Genomic DNA, 20,732 nt, shown 5'->3' with positions numbered 1-20,732 from the left:
AAGAGCTCATTAAATGGTAGAAAGCTCCTATGAGATTTTGTTCAGTCAGAGAACTAAGCTTCATCTAGGAGAAGGAATGCACCATGACATTTGAGTTTTATGGCCAAGACCTGAAATCCCTGAGGTTCTGTCCCTCTGGCAGTAAACAGCAGAGCTGTTTCAGAGACAAAGTCCAGTGAAAACCAAGGATTTGACTGCAAGGTCATCTGAAAAAGCAGAACTACCAAAAAAACCTGCTGATCACAAAATATTGCAGCATTCCCAAGTTTGGGGAGTCTGCAACTCATGGTGGAGGTCAAGAAGCACAGACACTAATATATTAGAGAACTTTACATGTAGAATTTCTCTGATAAATGGGTTTGTCAAAACCTTGAGAAAACTAAGAGAGTTCCACAAAGTGTTTCTGTTGCACTGAACTGGAATTTGCTAACAGAAAGAGCAAGAGGCTATTTTAGGAACTTCATATCTCTAATATATAATGCATGGTATTTTACTACTACAGCAAATTTCAGTTTCTTGCCATTTTATTACCTATTACAGCTAGGTACCAATGATTTGTTTTTCAATGTTTTGGGGTTTATAAAAGAGAAAGAAAAAATAAAAGCAAACTAGAAAGTATTAATTCTAGGAAAGGGGACAGACAGAGATCATTAACATATAATACACAGATTCAGTCATCTGAATACACATCACAGCAGTATCATTGCTGCTGGCAGAAAGTAAACTTCATGTAAGATTTGTGTTACTGTTTATAATTGAACATTGTAACTGCATAGTGTTTTATCAGATATTTTTTCCTTCTCTCTTATCTTGAAAATGGTAACAACACAATCTAATTTAATTTTTCCATATTGGCAAGTTTTATAAGAGACTGAAATCCTGAGGGGTTCCACAGCAGATGGATGACTTTGTTATTCTAATTACAACTAGCTACAGGTTTACAAAGCTGTCATTTTTTTAAGATAATCAAATTCTCATTTCAAGAAACATGATAAATGCTGAATGTCTATGTGCTGTACTGAATCCACTTTCATGAAAAATGTGACTTTTCTTCATTGAAATTAAACAACTATTGGAAACTGGTTTTCAGTTCCTCAGACCCAAATTTAAGAGAATTGTGGACACACGCAACTGCCAAGTTCATGTTTGGTTTACTTAGATGTGGAGCTAGAAAGATGTTACCTTCTAACAACTCATTAGCTTTATCTCATACAGAAAAATGTCTCTACAGTAACTAGTTTTAGGATTTAGGTTAGATGGCTCTAACAGGAGTATATGAAAAAGATACTGTGAAATAACGGCATTCAATAATTCTCCTTGAAGAAATTGCAACGCTTCATAAAGACTACCAGAAAACCGTGGGAAATGTACAGAAACCTGACCAATCATTATTCAATCAGTGAGAAATCTAATTTTAAACAAAGATGGTCTGACAAAGATTTGAGTGTGTTTTCTTGTCCCTTTGGTACAAACATAGGAAGGCCATACTGTTTATTTAAAGAACCTGAAATGAGCACGAATTTAGCTATATGACCAATTCTTAATCACGCCCTTTTACTGTTTCAGTGTAGAAGATGATCACAGATTCAATTTTAGAGCCAGACTTTTGCTTCATGTCAATCAGCATGAATTTATTGGCCTAAACTAACTTCCCTGGTAAACCCTTATTGCTACATCCGTCTGAAAAAGGTGCTATGAAGTTTTAATAACTATTTTCCTATAAAAGTTAAAAGAAACCTTTGATGACACGTGCTGTTTGCCTGAGCAACACTTTCCTGGGCTGGAGACCTCTTCAAAAAAAGTCTTTGATAATGGTGTTGCTGACAGGGAAAGAATTCAGTAAGACACCACCAGTCCTTTGCCTACCTCTTACCACCAGATTACTGATTATCCCTGAGAAAACTTCTTACTCTCCCATTTCCAAGCTTGTCTTCATTAAAACACATAAAATATCAAAAGCATTTGCACATGAGAACTGTTCATCAGACAACCCTTTAAATGTAGGAGCCTTTATCCAATAACTGAACAGGCAAACCTACCCAGAATTAATTTCCAATAGTGCCTTTATAAGACCAAAAAAACCCCCCTCATTCAGAAAATATAAAAAGAAGTATCAGGCAGACTGAGTTGGTTTATCATTAAAAGAAAATCTGTAATGCTGAAGAAAACCAAGGACTGAGGTTTTTACTATGTTATCTTTGTTTCTGTATCTATTCTTTGGGATTTTTCATTCTAAATAATTAATTGAATGTATGCAAATGTCACAGAATTTTCAAACTTTGTCTTTCTTCAGAGTTGACAATAAATTTTAGATAAGTAATGCAGTGTTGTTGCCACCTCCATCTAAGCAGTGGTTCATGATGAAATCAATTAAATAGAAGATCTAGGTTCAACCTTCCTGAATGTGTTTTAAATCCCAGCTTTGACCAAAAGGTTGAGAAGAGTGGATTAAAATGAATGTACCTGATGACTAAGTAAACAGTGAATACTGCTTCTCTTTAGAGATCTTTCACATTAGATGGAAGCACTTAGCTATCATGATTAAGGAAGAGCAGGATTGCTGTCTTTGCTGGGCAAGGCGTCCATTTGGAGGATGCACGGTCAGATATTCGTTCTTCCTCTAGTTAGTTTTTGCCTTTTGAGCTTTTAAAGGAACTATCATAATTATTATTTGAATTAGGAAGTCTCAGAAATATGTAATTAGCAAGCCTTATAAATACATGGAATTATTTTATTGCTTATTAGGCCTCATGAGAAGTTGAAAAGTAATGCAGGACAACACAAAACGCTTTCAGTATCTTTTAAAAAAAATAAAATTGTGATAGAAGTAACTCTCCCATCAGCAACTCTCTTCATAAAGCAAAGAGACAGATACTCAAATGAAGTTAAGGATATTCTGTTTGCAAGCTCTTGGAAGCTAAATGCCACTACATAAAAAGAAAGACAGCCTCTAAAATTACTAAAGGGGTTTTATGCTTTGAAGCTTCAAAGGCAAGCCCCAAGTCTCCAAGGATACTATATTTGCATCCTATGAATGGGAGAGTAAAATATCAGTATAAATAACAGACTCTTCCCAAAGTAGGCTTGATTCTCCACAGTTAGTAACAGAATAAGTACTCTAAATGGCTGAACTACAGCCTGAGAGAAGAGTCCTGAATAAACACTGAAGAATGGAAGTGCAATTTCCAGCAGATATTAACATTGCTTCTAAATTTTCTAATTTTATCAGTGTTTCAAAGTATTAAAACAGATTACTTTACACTCAGAATAAATCAACTTTATCATTCATCCTTTATTCTTGGCTGTAAGCACGACATCTGTACAAAACTAACACTCAGATTACTCTGACAGCAATAACAGTTCTTTAATACATATCCTTTAATACAATATAAAATGTATACCTTTGTGGGGCTTTCAAAAGGGGAGCAACGATTGCTTACACTATCTTAAATATTTATGCCATCAGCTTTGCAAATCATATTATAATAGGTGTCAACAAATACTCTGAATCATACCCTCACCTGTTCTGCATCTCCATCTTTCCATTATACACATAGAAATGTGAAAGCCCATCACTAACAATTATCTGTTCTGTTCACTCGAGCACATCACCTTCTGCTCTCAAGTCAGGTATTTCCCACCAGTGAAGTATTGAATTTCTGAGCTCTTAAAGAACATTTAAACAACCTCCAAAATTATACAGATACATTTAGAAGAAAAACAATTTAAATATGAAGAGGCTGCATGGCAATAAGTTATTAGGAGACTGACCTTTATAGCTTCCTGTGCTGAAATAACAATCCATTCGGCTTTCAGAAAGATGTGACACGAACTTTTCAATTAATTCTGCCAAGACTGCAAGAAGTAAAAATCCATTAAAACATTAGAGACAATGAACAAAATGTGGAACTATGTCACCTAACTAAATGACAATATATGGGAAAGTAAAGCTATTTAAATTCCTCCATATTTATTCATGTTTTTATGAGGGAACAACTCAAAACCTGCACTGCACTTTTACATTCCTAACACCATTCCTAACTTAAATTAAATTTTAATAGCTTTATTGAGAATATATTCAGTGTAAACGGAAAGAGAATCTCATATTATCTTTATATCTTCCAAGGATTACTTCAGGATTTGTTGCATGGTTTCAATAAGAAATTAAAATTAACTATAATTAAACTATAATATCTTACCACATTTGTCTGTGTATGGAGACAGGAAAGGAAAAAAAACCCACAAGCCACAAAACCAACCAACCAATCAACCACCAACCCCAAATAAATCCAACAACCAACACAGAACAAAAAACTGACACCATCCCAAAATTATGCTAACAAAAGCACATGAAGTTTAAGGACTGTTTTCAAAAAAACTCAATATAAAACCACCTCTGCCATCACAGGATAAAAATTACTCATTTAGATTTATGCAATAAGAGTATTTTATTTGGGAAATTCTGTATTTAATGATCACCATAATGTTCTTCTTCAGTTTTTCTTCCTGCTGTGGAACTTTGAGCCTGCAGATACCGCATAGATAAGTCCGATGCTGACATCTGTTTACTACAGAGAAAAGCTTATCTCCCATCTTGATAGGATTTAGTCAGGAAGCTGGCAAGAACTCTCAGTGACAAATTATTATCCAAACTGTCCTTGATTCTCAAATTCTGCAAGTTTGAGGCTATGGCAACTGAACACATGACACCATACAAGTTTAAACAAAGCTTACAAAGAAGCCTTTACACAAACTGCATGGAAGAGGCCTGTATGAGGTAAGCCATATTAAGAATTTAAGATAGCAACAATGAACATATTTTTATAAGTAAATGCTATCCTAAAACAGCCGCTGTTGTCTTGATAAACAGGATATAAAGCATACAGATGTGCATACTGATACTTCTTTTCATAAGAAGGCAAAGCAAGGGAGCATATTTAGAGAGTAACAACTGCTGCTACCCATAAGATTTCCTGTTTAAAGACCATGTTACCATTTTCTTGGCAGCACCTCCATTTAATAGCAATGAAGCTTCAGCTCCTGCTCCCCCATTCTTGCATATAACTCCATGCATCCACTGTGCAGGTGGGTTTGCTGGTTTTAAACTGAATAGTTCACAGAATCATAGAATGGCCTGGCTTGTAAGGGACCATAAGGAATACCCAGTCCCACTACACTGTTTAAGTGGACAGTGGCAGGAGCAGCTGCAGCAGCACAGGTGAGGCGGAGCAGCAACGCATCCTGGAGGTAGCAATGGAGAAAGCCAGAAAACTCTTGAGCTAGCCATGCTGACAGGAAAACTAACACAAGCAGTTGAAGAGCTGAGCAAGCTCTTTCAGGAATGAGGAGGAGGAGAAAGAGAAAACCACAGACTGATGCTTGTTATGCCAGAAAAACAATGAAGAAAAAGATATAATAAAGACAATTAACTCTTCTTCTAATTATTTTAAGCTAACATACTGACATTAAATCATGGGGGTTTTTGTCTTGATTACTTGTCTAAAACATTTACAGAAATTAATTTACACTGAATAAGTCCAAAAAAGTTTTTAAAAAGTTGATTTTTGGTAATGCTAAAGAAGTTTCACTACAATAGCTAAACATGAATTTACAGGTAGAGTTCCAGCTCCAACAGTAACAAAATTAATTTTGAGTTGCAAAGGACTATTAAATTAAAACTAAAAACCTATATGTGTAATTTATAATCTGATGCACTCATAGTAAAAAGAGACTGCTAATTAAATATAACATAGCTACCTTTAAACATGGTTAATAAAACACATGGGGCTAGAAAAAGCAATTTACTGTACAGAGGAGTGACAATTTATTCTATTTTGAAGAATAAAAATACTCACTATCTTCACTAATATGTTTAGTGGAATTTTGCCCACAAACAATATAACAAATATTTGTGTAAAATGAGCAAATGTGTATATTCCTGAAATTGTAGATTGCAAAAAGCAGAAATTAGACTTAAAATTTTTAAATAGCTATATATTTACTGTATGACTATTAGTATGGCGATTACTGAAATACGCCATACTAGAATAATAAATGGGAACTATGTTAAGATTAAAATATTCCATAATTCAGAAAATTTGAAACTAAGTTGGACATTGTACATTTCTTCCCTTTTTGTCATAAGACATCCACATGCTTGACCTAGCAGGTGAATACTTCTGTTCAGTGCTTGAGTTAATAGAATGACAGCTCAACTGCTAAGCAATATTTTGAAACTCAAACACTAAATTGATTTCAACCATTTGAAGGTATTTATCTAAGTACCTATCAGGATCTTTGAAAAGATTTTAATGAAGTTTGAGAGAGGAAGACAAACAAGAATTTATCAAAACACATGTGGTTAATTCATAAATAGAGGGTTTTCACAGGACGGTCTTTTCCAAAGGAATGTCCATGTGAAATGACAAGTAGAAAGTTTTTGTCTTTTAATACTAAATCATTTAGCTGCCATTTGGACACTACTGGTTCAGTGATTTAACTGGAAAACTAGACAAAAGACATTTAGGCAGGTTCATTGTGCAGTACAGTCAGTATTGCTGTAAAAGCGCAAATTTTCAGGTAAAGTTGTTGTGGCCTACCAACACAGTGAAAATGTTGATTTTCGTAAATTATGGTAGCTTGGCTGTATTAGTACTGAAGTTTTTAAGAGTCTGGCAATCATCTCATGCAAATTTAACTCATACACACAAAATAAAGAGACTTTTTATTTAGGTGTGTGTAATTATATACAAAATAAATGGAAGCGTTTTTAAATTTCTTAAATTACTGCAATATGCTCGCAGAACACCTACATTCCTGCAGGATTTTCTTTTTCCTTGAAGAAGTAGTTTACAAAAGGAAGGTAACTGAAATAGCTTCAAAACTGCATAAGAACATTGCTTGAAAAAAACCATGTGGTTAAAACTGTTTTAATAGGTAACAACCACGAGCACTAACCTAATTGCTACTCTGAAAATTTTAAGCCAAAAAGGTCAAAAAATGTAAAAAGCATCAGATTTTTTTTAGATCCTCTAACATAACTAGTGTTACTGGATCATATTCTATGATCCAGATATTTCAGAGGAGTTTAAAAGAAAATACAAAGAACTCTTTTAACAGCAGTTCTGCTCTCAGGCACAGGGTGTGACTCTTGGAGATGGTGCTGTGCAGGGCCAGGAGTTGGACTCAGTGATCCTTGATGCTTCCTTCCAACTCAGCTGATTCTGTGATTCTGTGACTTCTGTTAGAGGTTAGAAATTCAAGAGTGAAAATCTTGGACAGATTAGTTTTTTGTAAGAGTAGTGTCAGAAATTTTCAACTCCATCAACCATACTTCAGTTTAATAAGTATATGAAAAACAGAGCTAGCAATTCTATTCTTGATGGCAACAACAAGGAGGACTTTCAATTATTGTACATTAAAATGACAAATGAACAACCTACATTTTCTCTCAAAAGAGGAAAACAAGATAAAAATTCTGACAGGGCTTCCATTAGAGAAGAACATTGCATATCTTATATCAATATACAAGTATTTTCTTCAAAAAACAGCCCTTCGAATCCAAACCAAATGTCCTAATCTTTACACACTTGCACGCACATTCATGTGCACTCACACTGCTTACAGTGGCTCCAAACTGGTTTGGGGACAGAAGAAAGAATTTCTGATCTGCAATTGTTCTTTCTGCATTACATAAAGACCCACTGTTCCACTCGAATTCTGACACAAGCTTCCTTGGAAAATCAAGGACATGAAAAGGTAAACATCTATTTTGTATTATTCTAAAAACTACTTTTGCAAATACAGTATCAGCATTTTGTTATCCTGAACTGAAAACACTACTACAGCACACAACAGTCACGGGTTCTTTATCCTATGGGAAAAGTTCTGCAGTTAATTTCAAATTTTTGCAGCAATTACTAAAGGCTGCAGCACACATACATCACAAACAATGACACTGCTTCAAAGGCTCATTGTATTTTTTGTCAACATGTTTTGATAGAGCTATGTCAGATGATGCAGAGCTCACAAAATATTAAAGGATTCCAAAACACTGTATTGACTGTAACCACTCTGCTTCCATCAAACATTTCACTCGTAAAAACTGAAGAAAATTCCTATGTTTTATGGTAAGGTCTCACATGCCATTTCAAGAGCTGCTATCTTTTCTTTTCTTGGTTGATTGGTTTTTATAAAGAAAAAACAAATTAGAGGTAAATTAATAAGCCCTAAAGAATACTGGCGATCTAAATCCAGATCCTCAGGGAGAAAGGTGATGGAAAATCTGAAAGACCCTATGGAACAAGTAATTTTAGATGAGTTTACTATCCCTACCCACATCACATATGGATATAAAGCTTGAGAAGAACTAACAGGATTTGGGGACTGAATATCTCATTATGAAAGGAAGAATGTGAGCATATAACTGATATGATCTCTGCAACACCCTTAATTTATTTTACTTTGGGTTTAAAGTCTCCTAAAAGGGGAGAGGAAGAAGGGTATTGAATCTGCCCAGAAGTCAGCTGCTGATACAACATTAACTGCAAACAGATGAAAAAGGAAGTTTATGGAATGGAAAACAACAGAAATACCTTCTTCCATACCTGAAGGACAAAAGGAGGAGATAATTGAAAAAGGCATGGCTAAAATAATCAAGATGAGATTCTGGTTCAAGAGAAAAAAAAACCCAAGACCAAAAGCCATGTCTCAGTCACGTGAATTATTTGAACATGCACTATACTAAGCCTAGATTCACACAGACTTATAATTTTCTACATAAATCTAAGCTATTGCTCAGCAGACTGGACTCGCCTGCTTCTTTTCCTGACAAAGCCTAGATGCCAATACACAGAAAGCTCTTACCTAGATGTATTAAAGACACTTCAGGGAGACCACAAGTACTGTAAAGAGTAATCCAAAAGAAGCCAAGACTTAACCTGACCAAAGGCTCTCCCTATGGTTCTCTAGCTGATAAGTGACCCAAAGACAACAACCAGCTACACACCTAAACATCCACAAATCCATGGCACCTGTACGGAAGGAATGACTGCAAGAATGTCTTTGTCATAGCTTATTGTGCCTAGAACAACAGACTGTAGAAGCTGGTTGTCTACAATATGTTTCGTTTTTAGGCAACAAGATAAAATCCCAAACTTTCAGTCCTGATGCATTAAAAGACATGCAAGGCTAAGGAAGGTTTTATGTCCTTTTAGCAGTTCAATAAAGCCTTTCAAAACTGGATCTTGATGTTTGAGCACAGAAATTACTTAAAAGCTACAGTCAGAGGTGATGCTTTAGCAGAGAAAACACCAGTCTAAGGACAATCCCAAAAGCAATGCATTACCAGAGCATTTAGCACAAAAGTATTGACCAAGTTGATGTGAGAGTAATCAACATGGGAAGGGTGAATTAGAGATATTGATACCGTTCATTTTGCTCAATAATTTTTTGATGGAGTTCAGGCAGGTTCTATAGATTCAGCATCTGGTAATCCTGACACCACATCACAGAATATTTTTAACAAATCAATACACATTACACTATACAGTCCTTTAATCTAATGTTGTCTTTGCTCATTATGTTCTGGTTCAACTCCTGTTAATGTCAGTCCCCCTTAGAATGGGCCCAGTACAGAAAGCACAAGTGTGCATCTTTGTTCCGTAAACCTTGGAGACTGCTCCATCTGTAACTACAGAGAAACCTTTGATTTCTGGGCACCTGGACTGAAGCCTCTCCTCTGAAATCTGGGAGAGTTTTGCATGCTGCAAAAGATACACAGCAGCATAGCTGTTTCTCATAAAGCAGATTCAATGAACACGATGTTGTCTCAAACCACAGAGGTGCAGATATTTTGCTGCTTCTGAAATATCTCCAAGCAGATACAGAACATCTGAAGAGCTTTGCAACTGCCAGTTGTATTAAGTGCTTATTTAAATAATATAAAGGGAAACCTTGGGCACCTGTAAGCAACAAATTAGACTACATACTGACCATCTGACCATAATCAGAATTCCTATGGGAATGGAAGCCAATTTCTGAGAACACCTCCCTTCTTTATGGCTCCACAAACTTATATGATGTCACAAGGGAATTATTATGTCTGACTTCTGATGATTTATGTCATATGGATGATAAGTGTTTTTGCTTTGGCTGCTTTTGTTTTTTAACTATAGCAATGCTCCTGCATGATCACACTGTTCATTAGAAAATGCATATGAAAATGAGGAAGAACCTGAATGAGCGGGTTCATTGATGTTTACTATGGCTTAATTCTGATATTTCTTACTGAAATTGCCCATTAGTACAATTTCCCAACCCATATTAACTCATTCGCCAATCACTGAGAAACATCTGTTTTCTTTCAGGCTTTCTTTTACATTTTCTCAGTATCTCAATAATGGACCCTTTAGAGATCTGGAACAAAGACTTGTATTTGAGCCCTCTTGCTCTGTCAAATTTCACTGACAACAGAGAGGGATAACAGTCATAAAGAGAAACACAGGACATAGAAGCATAACCTTGTTTTCTTAGGAAAATCCCATTGAAATAGTTTTCATAATCAACACAAAATTACTGACTACTTGTACAGATAATGTACTTCTCAATGAAAGTAAGAAGAAGAGTTGCTTACTAGTGGTCTTTTGCCCGCTTTCTTTGTTAAACTTATTAAGTCATACTCACTTGATCCACTGAGACTATCTGGACTGCTTTTCATGACTTTGCAGAACTCTTTTCTACAAATTTCTGCCCACCCAGTTGGTTTGTCTGGACTTTTTAAGAGTGTTAAGAGCTTGTCAAGATCTTTATCTAGAAGAAATGAAAAATTAGTGTTATTCTGTAATGATCATACAATGACAGAATAATTTTGAGTTGAAAGGGAATTTAAAGATCACATAGTTCCAACCCCATTGCAACATGTATTTTTGGCAGACCTCATAAGTAAAGACTACATAAATATGCCTTTTCCCAAGACAATTAAACTGAAGAAGCAGTCCTAAAGCTGATGACATTCTGCTTTATACAAAACAGAAATATTCATTCTACTTACTGATGGGGTTTCGTGCTTATTTTGGCTGGGGTAGAATTAATTTTCTTCATAGTGGCTGGTATGGGGCTATGTTTTGGATTTGTGCTGAACACGAGAGTTGATGATCTAGAGATGTTCTTGTTACTGCTGAGTAGTGCTTATACAGATCTGGCATTTTCTGCTTTCATACTGCTACCCTGGCAAGGAGGCTGAGGGTACAAGGGAAATTGGGAGAAGATACAGCTGGGACAGGCGACCCAAACTGACCAAAGGGATATTTTACACCATATGATATGCTCAGTATATAAAGTGGAGAAGAAAGAGGAAAGGGAGGAACATTCTGAGTGATGTTGACATGATGAGTTGACATTGTGGTGTTCAGTCAAAGGTTGGACCTTAGGATTTTAGCTTTTACATTTTTCATATATTTGGAATTCTGAAATTCTTTAGTGTATAACTATAAAATCCAAATATAGTGTTAGCTACTGTTCTCCCATTTTAGTCAGACAAAACAATTCCTCTCTAGGCCTGAAACTCAAGGACACCTTACTGTCGCAGGCCCCAAGAAATGTAAACAATAGTGAGTTGAGGGAGAGCAGACTTGGGGTAAATGACTTCATTACCTGAAGCTGTAATTGGAAGATTAACCTCCGATATACAAATGGACCAAACTCATAAAAGTATGAAAACCCATGACCCTGTCATCCATTTTGTGTGTCGTCCAGCCTAGGTGGGCTTCGTCTGCCCTACTGTACCTGAAGGCCCTCCAATAAATATAACTGCTTTTTATTCTCTCAACTTTGTCTATCCTCTGTTTTTAGGTAGTCCCAACAAGGCATCACAATGATATCTAAGGTCTTTTCAAACCTTATTGATTTTCTGATTGCATTTGTCTCTCTAAGTAACCATTACAGGTGATGGGGCCCTGCTCTCCTGCAGATGGCTGAACACCTGCCTGCCACCAGGATGCAGTGAATTAATTCCTTGTTTTGCATTGTCTGTGTGCATGGCTTTTGCTTTTCTATCACAGAATCATGTGGAGTTGGAAGAGACCCATAAGGATCATCGAGTCCAACTCCTGGCCCTACGCAGGGCACCCCAAGAGTCACACCATGTGCCTGAGAGTGTTGTCCAAATGCTTCTCGAACTCATAAAGGCGTGTTGCTATGACCACTTCCCTGGGAAGCCTGTACCAGTACCCAACCACCCTCTAGATGAATATAGTATTTTCCTGATATCTAATCTAAACCTCCCCTGACTCAGCTGCTTACCATTTCCTCAAGTCCTCTGTCATTGGTCACAAGAGTGAAGATTGGTGCCTGCCCCTCCACTTCCACTCGTGAGGATGTTGAAGACCACAGTGAGGTCTCCCCTCAGTCTCCCCTTCTCCAGGCTGAACAAACCAAGTGACCTCATCCACCCCACATAAGGCTTCCCCTTCAGACTTTCACCATTCTCGCTGCCCTCCTTTGGACACTCTCTAATAGCTTAATGTCTTTTTTATGTTGTGGTGCCCAAAACTGCCCCAAGGACTTGAGGCGAGGCCACCCCAGTGCAGAGCAGAGCAGGACAATCCCATCTGTGCCCAGCTGACAATGCTGTGCCTGATGCCCCCCAGGACACAGCTGGCCCTCCTGGCTGCCAGGGCACTTGGCAACTACCAGGTAACTTGGTTCCCAGAGTACTTGATGCTGCTATGAAATACTTTCTGGCCATCTTGAGGGGAAAAATAAAGATGGTACCTGAGAGAAGGCAGATGCACATGCATTCTCTCCAGCTGTGTACAACCCTTCTGCTGTTGGACCATGCAGTTCCCATCATATGAAAGGATTGCAACCTACAGTACTACTAAGTAGTCACTAAGGCAGTGAACATTTTTCATACCTTGCAAGATCTCCTTTGTTCTGTTTCTACATTTTGGACACTATAGAAATGAATGCTGCCATGAAAGGTGACTTCTCATTAAAGTGTCAACAATTGTTTCAGCCAGACTATGGCTATCTAGAATATTTGCTGTTACTTTTACTTCATTATAGCATTTGTATTTCAAAACACTATTTTCAAACGATCTTACTCTTTTAAGTGATTAGCATATTTTCAACAGAATTATGATTTTGCATGTAATTTATTTTAAGCTCATCTAAAGACCTTGATGATTTATAATTAGCAATTGTATCCCTGTCATTGGAATTTATTATACAATATATAATATTTCAAAACAAGCTTATTATAGTAACTTAATTATCATTAATAATGACACCAAATTAATTAACCTGAAATTTCTTTGTTATCCTCAAATAAATAAGTCCTCAGTATCTTCCCAAATAACATGCAGTGATGCTTAGAACAGCTTACTTATGAAAATTTAATGTGAAGAAGGATTTAACTCTTACAGTATTATCAGAAGGATTTCTAGTTCTTTCTCTGCCCTTGTTATTTCTATAACAGGTGAGTATTGAAGAAAATCCTGAAACTGCAAAGGAACACTCCTTGTAGTACAAGTTAAACAGTTATGTTACTTCCTCAAGGATTGCAGTAGTTCAGTTTGGCAGAAAAGGATCAGAGACTACAAGCTGAGATTTAATCAGTCAGCTTACCAGAATCCCATGCAACCAAGATACTGTACTGCAGATATTTAATATATCCATTACAAACTGCAACTGGTATCATATTATGGAAACTTACTCCAGCTTATTTTCTTCCAGGTAAACCACTTGCTTGCCTTAACTTGTCATTAAATGTGGATTATCACTTCTGCCAGACGGTCATCACAGTACAAAAAAAAAAAAAATATAACCTTGGGGAGTTTTTTGAATGAAAATTGCTTACAAAAACTCATGATACTGAAAATTGCCAGCTCACTTTCACAGTTTAGTATATATATATACTCAACTATAACCCGCCCAACAGTATTACCACATAGATGAAACTTAAGCAACCACACAATTCTGGGCTATACATATTACATGTTACTGAGGGCAGGCTATCACACTACCACTACAGGTGTTCTAAACACACATCAACACCAAAACCCAGAAGTTCTGGTTTTATTTCTTCTCTTTTCTGGTATGTCACTAAATGAGTTCACTAGTTATCCTAAATTAATGATCTGAATTTTATTTTTTTTCTGAAAAAAATACCAGACCCGCTAAGTGACATGAAGGATTGAAGGTGAGGGAACAGGGGGAGGAGAAAAAAAATAGGAAGAAGAGAAACGATGAGAAAGAAAATTACTAAGACCTTCATCTACTGATGCTAGTAAGCTTTTAAATATGGTCATGATTGAAAAGAAGCTAATGTAAATTTAATTAATCTGCTGTACTCCTGCTCCCTTCTTCATACGTGGCTATATTTTGCTATCCTATCTCTTACTCGTACTTATTTTGTGCTAGTATTGGTTGTTCTGTGTAATCCCATGAAAAAACCCAAAACCCCACATTTACTAGTTTATGAAGCTATGAAATTGCACTATAAATAAGCTACCATTACATGCGTGTATGAAATCTGAACCACTACATCAAAACTGCAAGTTTAAATTGATCTCCCTTTTCTAAAAGATGCTGCTTCATAATTCTTCAAATAATTCTTCAGCTAGCTTGTTTAGGTCTTCTAAAGCAGGTAAGACCTGAAAAAATTCATCAGTGTTTTAGAAAACATAAGAAATGCAGCAAGCCCTTTCTCATTTGACAGTGCTTTGTGGTAGAAGTGTTCTTCTGTATTAATAACTAAGATCTGTAAATCCATGTGTATCTTATTCAAAATCTAAACTGAGAGATTAACAACCTGACTACAATTTATTTGACTAGTACATAGAAACAAATCCATATAGAGATATAAATTTAGGAAACCTCATGTGCATTTCTCAGACACCTTACTACTCTTTCATCCTTTTTTAATTGAGTGGAGTTAAAAGCACAAGGCAACAGACTCATACATGAATACCAAGACAAATATAAAAAGAAGGAAGAGTCAAAGAAGCGTAGGTGATAAAGACATTTATGTGACATTATAAGGGATAACAGGAAAGATAATACAGCTGATTCTTGGACAGAGAAAGTTTAGGAAAAAAATTAGAGATTGCTAGTAACAGGTATTAGAAAAAAAGGCTGAAATCAGATTTAGAATATAAAACAGAACAAACATGCAAACAGACAAGAAACCCTCAACAAAACCAAACCAGAAACATGGCACCAAGTTTCCATTCAAATTACAAGTATAAAGCAAAGAACTCAGAGAACAGTGGCTGAGATAAATTATCAAAATACTTTTGATAAGAAGTAACCACAGATTTTCGGTACCAATTCTGGACTGTATGAGTCCAGAAGAAAATAAGATTAATGAATGGTGGAGTACCCAACTTTAGGGAAATTAGTCATTGCAGGACATTTATGGACAATATTTTTCAGCCACACTCACTACCAACTGTCATAACTGCAGAGCTAGGAGTAGGAAAGGAAAACATATTCTGTGCAAATAGAAGAGTGAATATTACAGTTTAATAGACTTCTAAAGAGCTTAACTTTTATTAATCTACACTATAGTTAACATTACAAGTAAAAAAAAAAAAAGAAAAAAAAACTCTTTTCACAGTTGTATCCTGAATATAAAAGGACTATATTACTATTGGAAAACCACTTAATTGTTCTTCCTCAAATTACCTTAATGAAATAATAATTGAACAATTAAAACAAGAAAAGCAACAGGGTATCTTGCTGCAGTGTAAATAGGAGGAAATGGAATAATTAATTTTCACATGTAAATAATGATCTACATATATCATTTGAAGTTTCACTATAAATTATCTTCGACAGAAGTGAATCACTAATATACTGCTATCCAATAGTTTTCAAACTCTAATTACTAGCTGAAATGATGAGTGCATATTAATATACAATCAACCAAATTTATTTTTCCATAAATTCTTTCCTACAGACACATATACCACACAGACAAATATCTAACATCTGCAAAACCAGGACAGATATTTGTAAACACTGACACACTACAAATTTTCCTCAAATACAAATACATTTTTTGGGCGAGTCTGCTTACTCAAAGTGTCCTCATGAAATGGAAGAGATACTCCACTACTCCAATGCAGTTACCAAATTTACCAGCATAAATTACGATGGAGTCCTTTTTTATTCAGTGAGTCAGTGCTGGTTTCTGTGATCACTGTAGCAGCACAGAATAAAAGCAAGAGTGCTAAAAAGGAGTTATTTTAGATGCAGCCTTCAGGCCTTGGTACTGGGAAATACGTTCCATACATTGTCAGTTACCACTGCTCTACTTTTTCTTACAGATCATTAGCTCTCCTCCCTTTGCACCCCAAACTGAACCAAAAAGATGTCAGTGTTGCATGTTTAGTACTGTCCTTCAAAAGAACTTACAGAATAAAAACCCCACCCATTTTTTGGGTTTTTATGCTAGAAAACTCCGTGCAAATAAGTACTTTTAAGCAATCACCCCTTATAAGCTACTTTTAGTTTTATCCATGGTTTCCATTATACCAGATAGAGTCATAGGCTAAATGGAGTCCAGGGATGTGGAAATGAAGCTTCCTGTTCTCTGACCTCAGTTTGGCCACACTAAATCCAAAATGTTGTTATAGCATCTATCATTCAACTCCATCTGAAGGGAGGGTTAGAAACAGCAGTATCAGGCTCAAAAGCACATCTGTAAACCTTTTTTTTTTTTTTTTAAACTCTCACCATCCATCTCCAATATCTGTTTTATAAATATATTAAAAAATCAACTCAGGTTATGTTTTTACACATGACATCACAATAATGTGATGGATACAGGACACATTTTCAAAGTACAAAGAAAAGGTAAGCTTCTCTTGAGGTGTCCATATCTCTTGAGCAGTAAAAGAGGACACAAATAAGAGGTCAGGACAGATAGAATAAAACCTACAGTCACAGCTTTTTCGAAAGAAACTATGCATTCTTTAACAGTATTAAGAATCTACTAGTCTTAATTATTCATGTCATAGAAACACCCAAAATAAGAGGACAGGAATGATACCTCACAGGTTACATAATGAAACACCACAGCATGAAATTTGAACACAAGACACGTTCAGGGAACCAGAGACATTGTGCTGCCCTTCGACCCAGTCATGCATTCCCACTCATACCAGGGCTCCAGAACTCTTGCCAGTCAAAAATCTGTGTGAGCCCTGTACATCTCCTTGCACTAAAGCAGAATGAAAATTTAACAAGTATTTTTCTAAACTTCAAGCAATCTGAGTAACACACAGCATGAATTCTGAATATTCACAACAAAGAAGTTGTAAGATCTTGTATAAATGTAACTCATAGATCGATCTCATAATCATATTTTTAACCTCTCTTATGAAAGAAGACTTCTATCACTGCCATATCATAGTGCTTAAGAATACAGTTCAGATATTCTCCATTTACTATTCATGCTCCTGATTTCTTTTTTTGCAAGCGCTAGAATAGCAATTTATGAATTTCATTCTTTTAATTTTTGATCAATTTATTCTAATACTTTCTTTCAAAATAACTTACACATCCTGAAGGCCTCAGTCTGGCAAATCATATGTTCACAATTTGGTGGTTTGTTTTGTTTTGTTTTTTTAACCTGAGTACTGAAATAGAACACTTTCAGTGTTTTGTTTCACTTTTATTTTTAAACAACAAACACAAAATATTTTGACTCCACTAACAAATGTTCTGTTAATTTTGCAGCTATATAATCTTTTACTTCAGTTACCTTTAACATTAAAAATGCCATTCCAAATTAAAATATTTCTTTGATACCATTATTTCAATTCTTCATCAAACTCATTCGCAAACCTTTGAAACTTCATTTCAGCAAACTTACTGTTAGCCAAAGTTTTACCCAAGTTTTCCTAGTTGGCTCTCATCCACAAAAGTGACAACTGTAATATCTCTTTCATTAACCCACTGGGTAATGATGAGCAACAGAATTATTCTGAACAAGAGAACAGAGGGATCCTTTGAACATGTTCTGAGAATAATAATAACAATGCAATGTACTTTTCCAACCCAAGAGCAATACTATAGCCTTCTTGAAGACACCCACTTTACCACTACCTGATTGTTGTCTTATGAAACTTGCCTTGGGAAGCCTGGAACAGTAGTACAAAAGCTAAGATACAGAAAACTCCCTTCTTTTATAACTATATGGCCTTTCCTCTGGCCAGAGCACGGAATCACCTTTTAAAATTTTTTTCCCCAGATATTTACAAACAGACTATTTTATAGTCCACAGTTAATGAAGAATTTTTATCACTTCTGTAAATCTGTCTCTGCTAAGGAAATTCACAAATAATTTCCATTAAGTTCATCTCAGGGATATAGTAAACGCGAACAAATACAATGAATGATTTATTTACCAAATCATTCATTTGCATTGTCTGTGCAAACTAAAACCTTAAAATAGTTTCTCTGTGTGAATTAAACTGCTGTGCCTAGGTAGTTCTTCAAAGGATTCTTCAGTCTGCTCACATTCCAAATTGATGTTCAATGTGGAAACCAACTATCCTAAACGCTACCTATTTCACACACCACCAAGCTCTGTAAACACAGGGATGTGAATCACGAAAGTAGTGTACAAAAAACTCTGCAGTTTAAGCAAACTGTCTTGCTTCAGTTACTAGAGAGATGATATAAATGCACTTTGTGAGTCACCCACCCGAGACAAGCCAGGAGGTTAATCTTGAAGTTTGTATAAGAATTAGATTACCAAACAGAGCTTTGCAGATTGACAGTTGCACAAAGCCAGACAAGCAAAACCAAACCAACTTATTTAGCTACGATTGTAGCTAACACTGAAATAACCTTAAGTACTTAATGAGATTATAATCTGTGGGATGTGAGGGTAGGAAGCAGGGTGCAGGGAGGAAGGAAAAAGAAAATTTTAAAATTGACTGAGATGCTTGCATGAAATCTACACTGCTTGCATGCTTTCTATGTACCTTGTCTGAATTCAGCTTTCCTAGGAATTTCTGAGAGATAACACTTTGGCACAGGGAATGATGAAAACATTGGCCAAGGATATAGACCACTGCCCTAGAAACAGGACCAGAAATAAATTAATTTAGCAGAAAAAATAACAGCTTTTTCTCAATTAATACACAAGGGTACAGTTCCCAGAATTACTGCCTATGAATCAAAATTATGCTTGATACTACAATTTTCAGTGAGATGTCCCATAACCAAAAAAAAGGAATGAGAATCCAAAAAGCATTTGAGAATATAATTTTTTATGGTGTATATATCACTGATGTTTGATTTTATGGTTCCTTTTTTCAACCACAAAGAAAATTGCAAGTTTTAAAAAACGTTATGAAAAAAAACCCCAACAACCTACTAAACTGTATTTCCAATTTTGTACATTGATCTAGGTGTCTTTGTTGGTTGCTGACAGTAATCTGCATTTCATCTTTATGAGACTGACAGCCAGTGAGAAGAAGAACATTTAAAGAAGTTGCTTAACAAACTGTCCATTGTTAGAACATCGATGAAAGCTCCAGGTTTTAGATACTGGACATGAAAACCCAAGCATGAAAAAAATATCAAATAAAATGAAGATAAATGGAAAGCTAGTAAAGAAAACACAGAAATATAAAAGTGAAAAAAAAACCCTGTATTCTCTTAAAAGTAACATTAAAATGCAACAAAATAAACATGTCATCTGAACAACATAGGTACATGACAATCCCCAGATAGTGGGAACAATGTGTTTTCTCAGTGTATCACTTCTTTAAAATGTTAACACTTTATAAAGCTAAAGGTGGTCTGGTATTTCTTAATGTTAAATAATTTTGCACATGCAAAATTATCAGCAAAAAATGTTCAGTTAATGAAGGCAGAAGTTACAGAAAAAGAAACTGGTACAGTTTAGGTTCTAACCTTATCTAATTCTCTCAAAGGCAAAATCCTTTCCTGTGGTCCTCCAATCAGATTTATTCTTACAAGAACATGGTTTCTCTCCACTGACAGACCATCAATTATAAAAACTCTGTGGAAAAAAATCCAAACAAAACACAAAAAACCTCCAAAAATTAGAACTGCTTTGATTTACTGACTGTTTAATTCAGAAAACTTTAATAAGCAAGAATATTTTAAGAAACATACTTGAATTAAAGCACAAGCTGGAATACACATAGGCATAAATAAACAGAAACATGAAGTATTTTGAGATGTCTCCAAGCATTGTTCTAACTTTGTGCTTCCCTACCTACTACTGATTAGAAACATCTGAGCAATTACTAGACTCAAAATTTTGAGTAAAAAATAGCACAAGTTTTGTTATTTCACATAAAAATTATATAATTAGGGCAGTGACAGTTAATGGACCATCAAAATTTCCTCCTTATTTGGCCTACCAGTATACTTCTGCTGTCACAAATAAGCGGAGTTATTCATTATTTGAAACATAGAAAATGTCTGTAACTAAATGACTTTCTGCTTCTCTCCCAAAAATACTTTTTTCCTTTTGAAAGGATGTGCTGTGCAATTTTATTTAGAAGACAGCAGTGGAAAGTCATAGAAGCTAGAGAGTTGTATCTTAGTCAAACTGTTGGAGAGTTGACAAAGCTACAAACCAAACAGTGACAACAACAAAAACATTCTCCCACAAAAATCCCCAAGTGCTGATGATGCCTTTAATTCATGAACATTAAAACAATACCCTGATTTTATATTAA

General features: G+C 35.6%; 1 protein-coding gene across 5 annotated transcripts in view; it reads right to left on the bottom strand.

Annotated features, from left to right (window-relative positions):
- TBC1D32 (TBC1 domain family member 32) overlaps positions 1-20,732 on the bottom strand; it is a 71,262-nt gene that overhangs the window by 11,511 nt on the left and 39,019 nt on the right. For 4 of the 5 annotated variants that reach the window (XM_039569534.1, XM_019290949.3, XM_039569535.1 and 1 more), the window contains exons 25-28: positions 19,936-20,044; positions 18,999-19,092; positions 10,684-10,809; positions 3,772-3,855 (exon numbers count right to left, since the gene is read on the bottom strand). In XM_039569534.1, the coding sequence (XP_039425468.1) occupies positions 3,772-3,855; positions 10,684-10,809; positions 18,999-19,092; positions 19,936-20,044 (413 nt within the window). The remainder of the gene's footprint in view (positions 1-3,771; positions 3,856-10,683; positions 10,810-18,998; positions 19,093-19,935; positions 20,045-20,732) is intronic. The other variant, XM_039569537.1, reaches the window with a different exon arrangement.

This window comes from Corvus cornix, chromosome 3 (genome assembly GCF_000738735.6).
Source record: "Corvus cornix cornix isolate S_Up_H32 chromosome 3, ASM73873v5, whole genome shotgun sequence".
Lineage (NCBI taxonomy): Eukaryota > Metazoa > Chordata > Aves > Passeriformes > Corvidae > Corvus > Corvus cornix.
The sequence above is the reverse complement of the archived record's forward strand: the minus strand, read 5'-3'. Positions and strand labels throughout refer to the sequence as shown.